This window comes from Bos grunniens, chromosome 22 (assembly GCF_055505025.1).
Source record: "Bos grunniens cultivar Pamir isolate PY7600 chromosome 22, Bosgru_T2T1.0, whole genome shotgun sequence".
NCBI lineage: Eukaryota > Metazoa > Chordata > Mammalia > Artiodactyla > Bovidae > Bos > Bos grunniens.
This window is the reverse complement of record NC_141186.1, coordinates 10,506,773-10,522,563: the sequence shown is the minus strand read 5'-3', so window position 1 is coordinate 10,522,563 and position 15,791 is coordinate 10,506,773. Positions and strand designations below refer to the sequence as shown.

The 15,791-nt window shown below is 42.3% G+C and overlaps 1 protein-coding gene across 4 annotated transcripts in view; it reads right to left on the bottom strand.

The window, feature by feature from the left end:
- Positions 1 to 6,925: 6,925 nt before the first annotated feature.
- The window catches only part of STAC (SH3 and cysteine rich domain), a 114,438-nt gene continuing 105,572 nt past the window's right edge, over positions 6,926 to 15,791 (bottom strand). For 3 of the 4 annotated variants that reach the window (XM_086365791.1, XM_086365792.1, XM_086365795.1), the window contains one exon: positions 6,926 to 8,673. In XM_086365791.1, the coding sequence (XP_086221917.1) occupies positions 8,575 to 8,673 (99 nt within the window). In that variant the 3' untranslated portion in view covers positions 6,926 to 8,574. Of the gene's footprint in view, positions 8,674 to 12,492; positions 14,202 to 15,791 lie in introns of those variants that run through there. The other variant, XM_086365793.1, reaches the window with a different exon arrangement.

The window sequence follows — 15,791 nt, the reverse complement described above, 5'->3', positions numbered from 1 at the left end:
TCTTATTCCAACCAATTTTTACAACTAGTATTCATAACTAAGTTTGGAAGACAAAGCTATAGGATCTCTTGTGTCTATTTGGATATATGTATGTCTCATCTCAGATCATGGTCCCATCACTTCATGGTAGATAGATGGGGAAACAGTGGAAACAGTGTCAGATTTTATTTTTTGGGGCTTCAAAATCACTGCAGATGATGATTGTAGCCATGAAATTAAAAGACGCTTACTCCTTGGAAGGAAAGTTATGACCAACCTAGATAGCATTTTGAAAAACAGAGATATTACTTTGCCAACAAAGGTCCATCTAGTCAAGGCTATGGTTTTTCCAGTGGTCATGTATAGATGTGAGAGTTGGACTGTGAAGAAAGCTGAGCACAGAAGAATTGATGCTTTGGAACTGTGGTGTTGGAGAAGACTTTTGAGAGTCCCTTGGACTGCAAGGAGATCCAACCAGTCCATCCTAAAGGAGATCAGTCCTGGGTGTTCATTGGAAGGACTGATGCTGAAGTTGAAACTCCAGTACTTTGGCCACCTCATGTGAAGAATTGACTCATTGGAAAAGACCCTGATGCTGGGAGGGATTGGGGGCAGGAAGAGAAGGGGATGACAGAGGATGAGATGGCTGGATGGCATTACCGACTCGATGGACATGAGTTTGAGTGAACTCTGGGAGTTGGTGATGGACAGGGAGGCCTGGCGTGCTGTGATTTATGGGGTCGCAAAGAGTCGGACACGACTGAGCGACTGAACTAAACTGAACTGAACTGATGTCTCAGTGTGTGTCTTTGTTTTTTTGAATAATATTGCTGAGATTAGTTTGTAAATGAGCTCTAATTGAACTGACCTTAAAAAAAAAGTAAGCACTTACAAATCAAATAATTCTAAATATAAGAGAAATTAACCTAAATGAATTTCAGGTTCATGTGAACTGGGAAATATTCAGTATTAAATACCTGATATTAATGTTTGTTGATCTAACTAATGTGGACATGTCTAAGAGTAATTAATATTAAGCAGAATATTTTCATTGTACCTAGGCTTAATATAAGTTAAATATTATATCTGTTACAAGCTTGTCAGCAAGGAAATTACCTTGAGTGAAGAAACTTCTAAAAAATGTAAATGAGATTATGAGCCTTTAGATAAACTCTATTAAGAATAATTATGCTTTAGGAATATCTGTCTAAAATAGTCTCTCCAGATTGGGGTAACTTGAACTTCTAAGGGTTGTGCTGAACTAAGTGTTGGAAGTATATTGAATAGCTATTTCCAAATAAAATAAGATTTTGAAACATTTACTGTCCTAATTTCCTCTTACAGAGAAACTAAAGAGGTTTGGGATTTAAAAAAATGAATGATGTTCGGTGCCATCCTAAAATGTTCTAAGAAAGCAAAGGTTTTAGAAATTATCACTGATGTTTATGCTCACCAATCTAATAAAATGCTAATATATAAGTCAGTTCTTGGTTGCTTAAGGGTAGTAGGAAGTGTGTTTTCAGGAAAGAAGGTATGAGGAATGGAATTGCATTTCGTGAAGGGAAAAGGAAGTAAGCCTGACTTACAGGCGGGTTTTTAGGATGGAAGAACACAGCCATGGGTGCAGAGTGATAAGGTTGTGAAAAGTGAACCATGAGGAAAGAGTTTGTACATGGTTAGGACCAAGTTTAAAATAAAGTTAAATTTACCTTTTAAATAAAGTAAGCTGGTGCAAGACCTTGAATTTAGCTTTTCTCTCTGTTAAGAGGACATCTTTTCTTCAGATATTGAACAGCCTTTGATAATAGATCTAAGTTTCTTTATCTCTTAAACGACCTGTTCTGAAATCCTTTATTGTTACTTTGGCTAAGTGAATAGCTACTGGTTCACAATGACCTATAGTCCTATCTGACTGAGTGTTCTAAACCTTTTTGATATTTGTTGACAAAACTTCTTAAATCACTCTAATGAAGATTTCTAGCTAACTTTGGGATGCTTTAGAGGGCCCCTGAAACATCCAAGAGATTTAATACACGAATTAGGTTCACTTTGCATACAGAATTACACGGGGAGTATTGTCAAGTGAGTAATAAGTCTCAGGTTACAGTGTATGGTAAATGTTACTAATATAGATATCCTAGAAACTGTATGGAGTTCCTAAAATTCTGATGCGTTTGGGTAAAATGTTATCAGGCATAATTCTAGTTGCTATCTCAAAATATTGTCATAGCACTAACCAAGTTTCGCAAAAATACTTCCTCTTCAAGATTTATAGACAGGAGTTTTGGATAAATACGTTTCTGAATTGGGTAAGGATTCTAATGGAAAACCTGATGACTTCACAAAGGTTAACAAAAGGCTGAATGAACTGGTGAATATGCTTATAACCTTTAAGGTTTCTATGTTAAAGATTACTGATTTGAATCTGTGTTTTCCAGGTGTGAAGACACACCTTCCCCTCAAGCTAATTATGACAGTAATTTGGTAAAATTGTATTTTATAAACAAATTGAAACATTTATCTTTTCTATCTGAACTCTCCAGAGATTGGAAGCTCTTACGTTTCCAGTAACTTTATCAGATAAGTTAGGAAGATTATCTCACTAACAGGTACAGAAATCTCAAGGAATTTTGGAGACCTTGAGAAGGGAGGAATTTACTTTAGATCTGTTAGGCAAAATCTGTGATAAGCCTTTGGCATGACTTTCCTAGCCCTGAAAGAAAGAAAGAAAGAGAGAAAGAAAGAAAAGAAAGTGAAGTCGCTCAGTCGTGTCTGACTCTTTGCGACCCCATGGACTGTAGCCTACCAGGTTCCTCTGTCCATGGGATTTTCCAGGCAAGAATACTGGAGTGGGTTGCCACTTCCTTCTCTAGGAGATCTTCCTGACCCAGGGATTGAACCCCGGTCTCCTGCATTGTAGGCAGATACTTTACCATCTGGGCCTTCAGGGAAGCCTATACCTGTGGTGGATTCATTTTGATATTTGGCAAAACTAATACAATATTGTAAAGTTTAAAAAAAAAAATTTAAATAAAAAAAAAAAGAAAAAAAAGTTCAGTCTGAGATTCTATAAAGTCTCAGCAAAGCAAAAAAGTCTATGATCATTTATGGTTATATAAATCACCAGGCCAAGTTTATTGGGACCAGATCTATATTACAAACAAGTCTTAATTTGGTTATATTTGGTAAAAATGATGGTGATTTTAGGGAGAAAAAGATGTTTCAATGAATGTTAAATCGTAGTTTGTTAATGGAGGTCTGTATCCACTAAGAATCATTTCCTGGATAGTTCTTTGCTGTTGGGGTATATTAATATAAAATTTAATTGAATTATTAAAGGACACTCTAGGGTTGTTTCTGAAGCTTATCTCAGTAATCTGTCTTTGGATGAAGATCAGATGCTTCATTCATGACCTGCAACCAAGACTGGAAAAGACAAATTAAAGAACTGTCTCCAACCTGGATGGAAGGACCTTTCTATCAGGTACTCAAAATTAGCTCATGCCCAGTGAAATTGATGAGAAATTGACTCTTGAATTCACTCCCATTCCCAAAGGCCCCTAAGCTGGACTGGTCTATGGAGAGGTCTGTTGACCTCAAACTCACCTTCCTCAAACAGAGGAAACTACACCACACTAGGAGAAGAAGACAACATCAGAAGTAGATAGCTTGCCTAAGATGCTGATCTGACTTGTGTGATCATTTATAATGTTTTCTTGATTACTTGGACCAATGCCTATCAATCAAATGTTTTTTATCATGGACATGATTCTGTGCTAGTTTAAAATTCAATCCAATTGTTGGGTTGTGGCCAATTACCTGTGTCTAGAACATCTGGGTTACCTTGGTGGATTTCTGTTCTCTAGGGCTCTGATTGGATACCCCCTAGAAAATTTATTTTAGATGAGGGTTCAGTCCTGTTCTATCTATTCATGATATTACTAGATGAGATCCTCTCACCTGGCCAATTAATAATACGTGCTCTCATGCTGGCCATAGATTTAAGTTTTCGCTTATGGTCATTCAAACTCAATCGGAGTGATGAGCTAAGTCTCAATAAAAAAAATTAACCTCTCATCTATTGAAAGGAAAATGCCCACAACTGTGGAGTGGATCTACATGGTTAACACCAGGCTATGGTCATTTAAGTTTAAAATCTCCTCTATGTTGGGAAGGGTTAAATCATACTAAAAATGATCGACCTGGTAATTATGAGACAAGGCTGGGTACTTTATGAACTATGTCTATTATTACCCTTAAAGAGAGTAATTAGTATGGAACTCAATGGATTTGTGGTACTAATTTATGACCTTCACCTCTACATGGATGGATATGAAGGTGTAGCCTGGGATTCTCATGGATTTAAGGTCATACGTTTTAACAAATTAGAGGTAACCTCAACCAATCTACCACTGGTATGATCCCAGTGGGTCAAGGATCTGTATTCTACTGGTATGACCATTTAGCAGCTTTTGTGTGTGTGTGCCTTCAATGGGGTTCGAGGATGTAATCAGCCATATTGAAGCCTCAACAACTTTCATCAGGTTTAAATGATAGTAACTGGGCTATCAGTTTACTGAATTCTGAGATCTCTAAGATGAGAAAGGCAGTGCTACACAACTATAAGGCCCTTAACACCTTACAGCATCTCAGGGATATATCTGTGCTACAATTCAAAGTTAATGCTATATTTTCATTCCTGGTAAATCTTTTCATGTAACACATTTGATGAACCATATGAAAAATCAGATTGCTGCTTTAAATGACCCATTCCCTAGTCTTGACAACCTTTTAGGAAACTGGTTTGGTGTGGGAGGCTCATGGCTTAAATATTTACTTTTAATTACACTAATGTTATTAACTATATTATTTGTATTTTGCCTCTTTCACAAGATTATTGTTTCTTGTATTACCAAGTGTATGACTGAGCCGCCAACGAAAATAATGATGATTACACTTGAAGCAGTTGATCAAATGTATAGCTCAATATTTGATCAATGATTGTAATAGTATAAGTCTAGATACAGGAAGATGTAACAAAAGGGAATACTTTTCTGGACCATAACTAGAAGACAGGTGTCCAGAGATTTTTGACTATTAAGACCTAGTCCAGTAACAGCACAGTGAGTGGCCTATCAACAAAAACCTTCTTCAGAACTGGGAATGAGCCTTCCCAGCAACACGGAACAAAATGGCCATGAAACGCCCCCCAAAGCATGGTCGGATTTATGACCACAAGGGGGCCATGTCAGCTATAAATTGGCACTTACCAAGAGCACTGCCAACGACTGACAACAAAGGCGTTTGCCATCTGCCTCTATGGAGACTGAGCCCCACGCTGCTATAGCTGTCGACCTTCAGCGACCCCTGAGGGAGTGCAGGGTGGAGGGAGCACTCTGTGCTCCAGGGAGTCTGGTGGGACAGCTCTTTAGATAGTTGGATGTTTTTAGGGACAGATTTTATGATCTCAATCCTGGCATCTCCTCGCATCTAGAGAAGCACTAAATCCCTTCATGGTGACATCAGACCCTCAAGACTAACAAAAAACCTTTTGTAAAATGAGTGCTTCATGGTATTGAACTCCCCCTTCACCAAAACCTTATATATTGACTCTCCCCCACTGCCGCTTTGGAGCAGTCTCTCAGAGCTATCCGAGAGGCTGCCTCCCAGGCTGCAGTCCTCATTTTGTCCCAAATAAAACTTAACTCACAACTCTCAAGTTGTACATCTTTTTTTAGTTGACACTGCCAATACTTGATGTTTGCAAAAACTTATGGGCCACATTGTGCAGGAAGTTTTTTCCTCCTTTCTAACGCTGGCTTCAGGGACGAAGTCCCTATTCCAGTTATCTGTATGTGTATAACAAATCACTCCCAAATCTAATGACTTAAAAACATCTTTATCTTGTTCATAAATCTTACATTTGGGCAGAGCTCAGCCTGATGACTGCCGCTCTGTGATGTCTGGGTTGTTTGCTGCTGCAGTAATTCGTGGCCTCACACTGGGTTTCTTCGGGATCATGGCCTCAGAGTAGATCAACTTACACAGTGGCTCAGGGTTCCCAGGGGTAGAGATCCAAGAGATCAAGGCAGAAGCTTCAGGGACTTTTCTGACCTAGCCACGGTTGTCACGCAGGATCACTTCTGCTGCATTCTGTTGGTCACAGAAGACCAGCCCTGATTCAGTGTGGGAGGGGAACTACACAAAGGCAAGACTATCAGGAAGCAGACATCAACCATGAATATTTATTGGAAGAATAGATGCTGAGGCTGATGCTCTAATACTTTGGCCACCTGATACGAAGAACTGACTCATGAGAAAAGACCCTGGTGCTCCTTGGAAGAAAAGCTATGACCAACGTAGATAGAATGTTAAAAAGCAGAGACATTACTTTGCCAACAAAGGTCCATCTAGTCAAAGCTATGGTTTTTCCAGGAGTCATGTATGGATGTGAGAATTGGACTATAAAGAAAGCTAAGCACCAAAGAATTGATGCTTTTGAACTGTGGTGTTGGAGACTGAACACCACAGAGAGTGGTGAGTCCCTTGGACTGCAAGGAGATCCAACCAGTCCATCCGAAAGGAAATCAGTCCTGAATATTCATTGGAAGGACTGATGCTGAAGCTGAAAACCCCAATACTTTGGCCACCTGATAACAAAGAACTCACTCATTGGAAAAGACCCTGATGCTGGGAAAGACTGAAGGTGGGAGGAGAAGGGGACAATAGAGGATGAGATGGTTGGCTGGTACCACCAATTTGGTGGACATGAGTTTGAGTAAGCTCCGGGAGTTGGTGATGGACAGGGAAGCCTGGCATGCTGCAGTCCATGGGGTCACAAAGAGTTGGACACAACTGAGTGACTGAACTGAACTGAGGATGTGACAAAACTGTACCCCAAAGCTTCAGCGGATGTTCCACTAGAAAGAAGAGATCAGGACACATGTTTTCTGTGCTCCTTCCAGCCACTGTGTTGTCTTTATTAGATGGGATTAAGAGGCAGAGAGCATTTGTATTTATTCCCTTCAATGGACTGGCAGTCACGTTATCCGCCCTGGCTCTTGAAGAATCCGTCTTGACTCTGCACACTCAGTTTTCACATTGTATCAGAGACGGAGGACACTCTGGATGCTGGCTTTGAAATGAGAGTAAGGCATCCAAACTACTGTGGAAGCAGCAGCCATCCTGTCTCAGCTCCTAACTTCACACTGAGCGGTGAAAAAAGAAACGAATGGAGACAGACGGTGCTTTGGTTTGGGAAATAACGTTTACATGCACAGGATGCATCCACTTAAGTCTTTTAAAAACCAATTGTTCTAATGACTTTATTGCTCTATAACAAAATAAACCAAACTGACATTGATTCCAAGGTCGCTGAACCGAAGTTTAACTGTATTAATAAGATGCGAGTCTGAATGCTAGTAGGAGGCTGGAGGAGGAAGGCATCACAGTATATTGTGTTCTTGTAAACAGTAGTACATACAGAGTAAGAGGGACTCCTCTAGTTGATGCTAAATAGGACCAAGGGCCTCTGCTTGCAGAGGGATGAAGCATTATGGATTACATTCCATTTTACATCTGCTGGGGCAAAATATCCTGCCCTAAAGAAGAATGGATTCCAATCTGGCTACTTTTCTCCTAAGATGCTGTTTCTGTTTCTTCTCCATGATTCCGGTTCCCTGGAAGGTGGGCTCAGCCTCCAAAAGGGAGTCCTACGGGATGGCAGGAGGGGGAACTTCCCCCAATACAGAAGATGTCAAATGAAGATGAAGCTCTCACAGACTTTCTGCACATTCACGTCCCCAGCTCCATCTCCTCGGGGAAAGGATTTCATCATCGAAAGGAAGGGGCTGCATAGCATCAATAAATAAGAGCTCTCTGCCCTACCTTCCCCCGCTTGACCCAGCATCTCCATGCTTCATAGCCTGCATCCGGTAATGAGTGGCAGGAGCGACTGCCTGACGGCAGTTCCGGGGCAGATCCGGTCTTCAAGTTGCTGCCACATTAGCTTAGCCTGCATACCTTAACACACACCACCAGGATGTATGCTGAGGACAGAAATTTGGCTGGATTGTAAAGTGGCAGTGGGGGTCTGTGGGGAGCACTGGCATGTTAGGGGTTAGGGAGTAGGGCTTCCTGCTGCTCTGCAGAAAGACTGCAGGGCTCTCACATGTGACGATGCTGACTGGTGGGAACTGGGGACAAAGGTCTGGAACCAGAATCACACTTGGCTATGTGGATCCGAGCCTCACCCTGAGGCCACCCCACAGACTGGAGCGCCCTCCAGAGGGTTAACTTACACCACATGGAGGGGGAGGGAGCCGAGTTCTGGGGACAACAGTGGTTACCACCTGCTGGGTACTGCACTTGGCTCCACAAGCCGAAGCTCTCAGCCTCACCCCCACCTTGGGCAGCCTGGACGTGCTGTGCCATGGGCTCCCTGCCTTGAGGCTGTTCCCCCACAGTCTCAGACCCTTGAGTCTCGTCTCACTGTTTCCTGGGTAGCTGGTCAGCACGGCAGCTCCTCTGGGTTAACACAGTGTGAGATGAGGCATCACCCCAGGGCTTGCCGACTTCAAAAGGAGGGGCCAGCAATCAGATGTTTTCTAGAACATCGAGGGGGACCAGGCCTCTCTTCTTTCCACTGAGCACTCTGATAAAGCCGTCTTGTTCTTCTTCAGAAGCCACACAGATCTGAATAAAAGGAAGGAGAAAAAAAGACACGTGTGAAAAGGAAAGAAGCCAGAACCCGCGGCTTGTATCACTGCTGGCTGAGGTCAGCCGACACCAAATTGGAAAAGAGGGACTGGTTTAGGGAAATTGTGGCTTGGACAGAAAAATATTTGATAAGAAATTAGGTACCACCCTGGGTTTGGAACTAGATCCAGGCATGCAATGTTTTCTGAGATTCAGCTTTATGAGTGAGGATCAGTAAAGCAGGACTGGAGGTGATGATTCTGTGTTCCCTTCTCAAGTGTCCCTGTTGAGAGACCCCAGAAGGACGGAATAACGTTTAGCACAGAGCCTAGCATGCGCCACTCACTGAGTCTTGATGCATTATTTTACAATCCAAAATAACAGCCACCACTTAGAGGGCTCCTGTCATATACCCGGAAGTTTATACGTAAAATATCAGGAAGTCAAAGGAAGTGATTTCATTCCTTGTCCCAAACAAACAGACTCTAATATCTTGCATACTTTGGGGCTTCCCAGGCGGCACAGTGGCAATGAATCTGCTTGCTAACGCATGAGACACAAGAGACGTGGGTTTCATCCCTGGGTTGGGAAGATCCCCTGGAGAAGGAAATGGCAACCCACTCCAGTATTCTTGCCTGGAGAATCCCATGGACAGAGGAGCCTGGCAAGCTACACTCCATGGAGTTGCAAAGAGTTGGACGTGACTGAGCACACACACACTCATTTCTTGTATATTTCAGAGCAGGATTGCTTACACTAGACTTTAAAAGGAGGTGGTTAATATCCACTTGGGTACTTTGTCATTCACCCTTTACATGACATTGAAAGGCATGGAAGGGCTTCCCTTGTGGCTCAACTGGTAGAGTCTGCCTGCAATGCAGGAGACCTGGGTTCAATTCCTGGGTTGGGAAGATCCCCTGGAGAAGGGAATAGCTACCCACTCTAGTATTCTGGCCTGGAGAATTCCCTGGACTGTATAGTCCATGGGGTCACAGAGTTGGACACAACTGACTTTCCAATGGAATGGAAGGGTGGGTATGTTCCAGCTGTAAGTGAGAAGTGGTTTCAAAGAACTGTTATTGTGTTGTGAGTTTCTCCTGTTGAACTTGCTCCCAAGGGTGGTGGGTTGTGTCTTAGGCTGAATTCCCTAGGAACAGAGCTTGAGATAAGAATCCTTGCACAAGTGACCTGCCGTGGGAGTGCTCTGGGGAGGTGGGAAGTGAGGGAAACAGGATAGGGCAGGAGAAGGAGCTGGAAAGCTTATGGGCTCAGCTGGACGTGAACCTCAGCCTGATCCTACAGCAACCTCCAGAGTTTTAACTGTGTCATTGACTCCCTTAGAAGCAAGGGGTCTGGCAATTTGGACCACATGTTGATATAGATATCACTGTCGAGTGAGAAGCATAACCTCTCTGGGGGATTCGCTGGAGAAAGGGCAGCTATGAGTTGTTAGTCATTGACACGGCAACTAGAAGATGGTGCCCCCATCTAGTGAAGGAGATGCAGACAGGGCTCCAACAGAAACCAACAGAGTGGGCTCTTCTTTGACACAGAATAAGGAGATTTATAGTTACATATCAGGATACTTAGAGAGCTTGATGTGTGACTCCTGATGCTGGGGGCACACCATGGACTGGTGCCTGCTTCACGTTTCAAAAATCTCCTACCTGTGGGTTAAGTGCCCCACTTGGCTCCATCCAATGTTGGGCCTATCTGGCTAAAGTCCTACAGTCTAACTCACTTCTGAGAGCACATATGCTAATAAGGTTTCCTCTTGCATTGCCTTCAAGCTAGTGTGTGCGTACATGCTCAGTCACTTCAGTCCTGTGTTAGACTCTTTGCAGCCCTATGGACCGTAGCCTGCCAGGCTCTTCTATCCATGGTATTTTCCTGGCAAGAATACTGGAGTGGGTTGCCCTGCCTTCCTCCAGGGGATGTTCCCAACCCGGGGATCGAACCCATGTCTCCCACGTCTTGGGCACTGCAGGTGGATTCTTAACCTCTGAGCCACTTGGGCAGTCCTGCCTCCACGCTCATCAACATTTAAATATGCTGCCTCTTACAGCAGATGGACAGTCATTTTATCTCAAAAGATTTCTTGCCTAGAACTCTTGAATTCAGTCTTCCTCTCAAAATACCTGGGAAAAGATAGGGAATTGGAGTTGGAGAAGAAGTGTCGAAATACTGAACACTCAGACTGACAACCATTCCAGAAGCTGAAATTTCTCTAAGACCTTTGGAGGGGAGCTCAACTGATGACAGGAGCAAGTTGTGCTGCTGGACTACGGATAAATCTACCAGACTAAAAGATGCCACAGACATGCTTGGCTGACATCAACAGTCATCACTGCCCTCTTCCCACGCAGCAGAGTGGGGACTTTTGTTCTGCTGTTCATCTGTAGCCTGCAGGACTCAGATAAATCCTAATTGGTCCAAATGTGTTTCTGTCCTCTGTGCCAGCGATTCTCCTCATGGTTCCCATGGGACTCGCTCTAGCCAATGAAACAGGAAGGACTATCTGCTTGGAAACTTCTGGGAAGATTTGTTCTTTTTTTGTAAGAAATGCACCGGGAAGAAAAATGTCTTTCTTCGGGCAAGGATTCTTGGAGGGCCTGCAACCCTCTGTGACCACTAGGGGAGGTGGCTAGCATTTCAACATTAGCATAACAGAGGGATGGAGGAATCCAGATCCTTGATTCTGGGATCAAACTGCTGAATTACAAATCCAAGAACTGCCCTGTATCCAGATCTCTCATTATCTTAGTAAAACATACCTTTGGAAGTCGCCTCAATCGGAGTTTTGCAACTTGAGATATGTATTGGTTTACTACTGCTGTCCTAACAAATGACCATGAACTCAGTGGCTTTCAACAACACAATCCAATATGTATACCTATAGCTGACTCACTTTGTGGTACGGTAGAAATTAAGACAACATTGTAAAGCAACTATACTCCAATAAAAATTAATTTAAAAAATAAAAAGTATCAGGGCTACCAAAACAAAACAGAACACCCCAACAGTCTGGTGTCACAGCTTTCTAAGTCCTATATCTGGTGGGCTTGGCTAATTTTCTCTGCTCTGGGCTTCACAAAGCCAATGTCAAGGAGTCAGTAGGTCCTATTCCCCCTTCTTCCCTCCCGTTTCTCTACGAGAGAATCCCGTCCCAGGCTCATTTAGGTTGTTGCTGCATTTAATTACTTGCAGTTGTGGGCCTGAGGTCCTGGTTTCCTTGCTGGCTGCCAGCCCGGGTCACTCTCAGTTTCTAGAGGCCACTTGAACTCCCTGACTTGAGGCCCCTTCCTACATCTTCATCCAGCAAGGGCGGGCTGAGTCCTTCCCACACTTAATCTCTCTCTGACCTACCCTTCTGCCTCATCTCTCTTCTACCCTCTTTTGCTGCATCTCTCTGGCTCCTGGAAGCTACGTTTCACTGCCTTTAAGGGCCCAAGTGATTAGATTTGGCCAATTTAGACAGTCCAGGCTACCCCCTGCCACAGGGTCCATAACCTGCGACATAATCACGTCTGCCAAGTTGCTTTTGCACATGAAACAAATCTAGATTGGTTTCCTGTGGTTGCTGTAACAAATTACAAATTTAAATTATAAATTTGTTGCTGTAACAAATTTAAGTCCCCTAAATGCAAACCAGTTCCATTCCAACATGTCTGTAAGTCCAAGTTGTTCATAAGTCCAACAAAGTTAGCCAAGTTACCCAACTAACACAGTCAGTTATATAGTACTATACTGTAAAAGATTTATAATATTGGGTTAGATAAAATGTACCTTCAGTTTTTAAGTAAAAATAAAAGACAGTTTTCATTTTCACCAAGAACTTTATTGAACAACATATTCACCATTTTGTTCCACTATCGTCTACCTCCATCTTTCCAAAACTTTTTATCTTTTTGAGCAAAGAACTATTCCAGGTGCCTTTTACAGTCTTTCCATGAACTGAACTTTTTATCCATTACGAGAATCTTATAAAGACTGAAATAAATAGACATCTGAAGGTGTGGTGTCTTGTGAACACAGCAGATGAATCATAACTTTCCAGCCAAGCTGCAACAGTTTTTACCTGGTTATCAAAGAACTATGCAGTCTTGCATTATCCTGTTGGGAGACTGAGTTTTCTGTTGACTAATTTCAGATGCTTTTCATCGAGTGCTGCTTTCATTTTGTCTAACTGGGAGCAGTACTTGGACTTAATTGTTTCTTTTTCTTGGAGGAGCTCATAGCCGAGGAGTCTCTTCCAACCCACCATATACAAAACATCACCTTCTTTGAATGAAGAGCAGCCTTAGGTGTGGTTGGTGGTGGTTCACTATCTCTTCCATTCTACATTATTGCACAGTATCCACTTCACTGCCCATCACGATTTGTTAATGGGACGTTTTTGTTACGTTTAAGAAGAGAATTGTATGTGGAAATATGGTCAAGGAGGTTTCTTTCACTTAACTCATGTGGAACCCAAATATCAAAGTGATGAACATGACCAAGCTGGTGCAAATGATTTTCAATGCTCGATTTGGATATTTTGTGTAGGTTGGCTATCTCCCAAGTGGTATAACAATTGAGTGTTCTCAATTAATGTCTCGATCTGATCACTATCAACTGCAACTGGTCTACCATCGTCTAGCAAGGTATCTCTGGGACAAAACTTTGCAAAGCACTTTTGGTACTTTTGATCAGTCACAGCATCTTCTCCATACAGTGCACACATCTTTTTTTGCATTTCAGTTGTGTTTTTATCTTTCTTGAAATAATAAAGCATAATATGCTGATAATGTTGCTTTTTACTTCCATCTTCAATATAAAAATGCTACACAAAAATTCACCAATTTTGACTTTTTTTTAAAATGCATGCTGACATGACAGATGTCACACTATACAATCTAACAAAATTGTTTTGAATGAAGTTAAAGACAACTAAGCACTACTAGAGCCAACTTATGAAAAAAACAAAAGGAACTTTTGGGCCAACCCAATACTTCCCATGCAAATAACACATAAAAAAAGAAACACAAAAAATAAAGAGGACATTTTTACAGGACAGTACCTTGAAAAGTACAGCAGTACAGTACAACAGCTGGCACTGAGTAAACAGGCAAGAGGAGTTATTGACTAGAGGAGGGAGAGAAGGTGGGAGATGGTAGAGCTGCAGGATCCTCAGCAATAGAGAATGGAGGGCAAGCTGTAATTTCACTCACACCTGACCTTGCTGGCAAAGGTTCTGGTTCCTTGCTGGATTCAATTCTATCTACCCTCTTGAAAAAAATGATCCAGCGATGTCTGGGAAGTAGTTCTTTTTTCCTCATCATAGATGACACAGTAGCACTGGACTGCACTCTGCACAGCTGCTTCACTTCATGGACCATTCTATGTTCGGGTCCTGCATGTCAAAAGCTAACAGTGCCTCCTCAGATAAAGCAAGCCCCCTTGTCACGTCCTGTGGCGGGAGTTCCTCCGGGTCCTCAGCAGTGTCAGCTACATCACCACTGCTTTTACACGTGTTTCTGGACATCCTGGGTTTGAAATAAAGATACTGTCTTACTGTACTCTATACAGTACTGCACGTAGAGTACACAAAAGCACAGCCACTTGTCGAGGATGCACGCACAGACAATGCACGCCAGACACGTGAACTAGTAACTACGTGACTGGACATGTGAATGCACGTTCACATCTTTGAAAGTTTGCAACTTCAAGGTTCCTATGGAGGGGACTTACTGTGCCACGAATTTGGTAAACTAAAACAACACAAATTTATTATCTTGCAGTTCTGGAGAGCAGAGTCCCCAGATCAGGGTGCTGGCAGGGCTATGGTCTCTCCAGAGGCTCTAAGTGAGAATCTATTTCCTTGCCTTCAGCTTCTTGAGACCACCTGCATTCCTTGGCTCATGGTCCCTTCCTTTATCTTTGAGGCCAGCAGCACAGCATCTTCAAATTCCTCTTTCTTCCTCTCTCTCTACTTCCATTGTCATCTCCTCTGACTCTGACCCTCCTGTCTCTTATAAGACCCCCTGTGATTATATTAGGTTTACCTGGATAACCTACATCTCAAGATCCTTAACTTAAAGAAAACCTGCTGCAGAGGAAAGAGGGCTGATTGAGGAGAAAACAGTATGGGGGAAAAAACACTAAATTGAAATCAATGTCAGGAGTGATCGAAGTCTGAATAAAAACTTCAGAAAACTGAAATGAAGTGGGGGACTATCTTGAAACATTCTCCTAAGAAGAAGTGAAGTGATAAGTGGGAAGCAATAAAGAGATTAAAACCATAAGGACAAAACTGTAAAACAGATGATTCAACTGAAGAGTTATTAAGCTCCTGAAGGAAGAAGCATTACAATTAAAAGGCAAATGACAAACTGAGGGAAATGTTGGCCACGTATGGCAGATCAGGTGTCAATAGTTTTAAGGGAGAAAACTTTTTCAGTAGCATAAGAAAGTACATAAACAGATTATTCATAAAGAAATACAGGGGCTTCTCTGGTGGTCCAGTGGTTAGAAACCTGCCTTGCAATGCAGGGGACATTGGTTGAATCTCTAGTCTGAGATGATTCCACATGCCGCTGGACAACTAAGCCTGTGTACCCCAAGTACTGAACGCATGCTCCAGAGCCTGCAAACCACAGCTACTGAGTCCATGTGCCACAGCTACTGAAGCCTGAGCGCCCCGGAACCTGTGCTCCGCAACAAGAGAAGCCACTGCAATGAGAAGCCCAACTAGAAGTCTGCAACTAGAGAGCAGCCACCACATAGCAACAAAGACCCATCACAGCCAAAAATAAAAATAAATACATTCTTTTTAAAAAAGAAATACAAATGCCCAATACATACATGATAAAATTTCAACTTCCCTAACCATCCAGGAATTAAGGATTAACATGAACTATTACTCACTTCTAAAAACGACAGATATCGTTTGTATGCTACACAAATATGTAATAAACAGTAATATTCAGTTCTGGCAAGGATGTGGTAACCTGAATGTTCTCATAAATAGCTGATGTGGGTGTAAACTGGCATAAACTTTTGGGAGGCAGTATGTATCAAGAACTGGAAAAATGGTTTACTGGTTTTCCTGTAAATTCTAAAGTATTTTCTAAAGA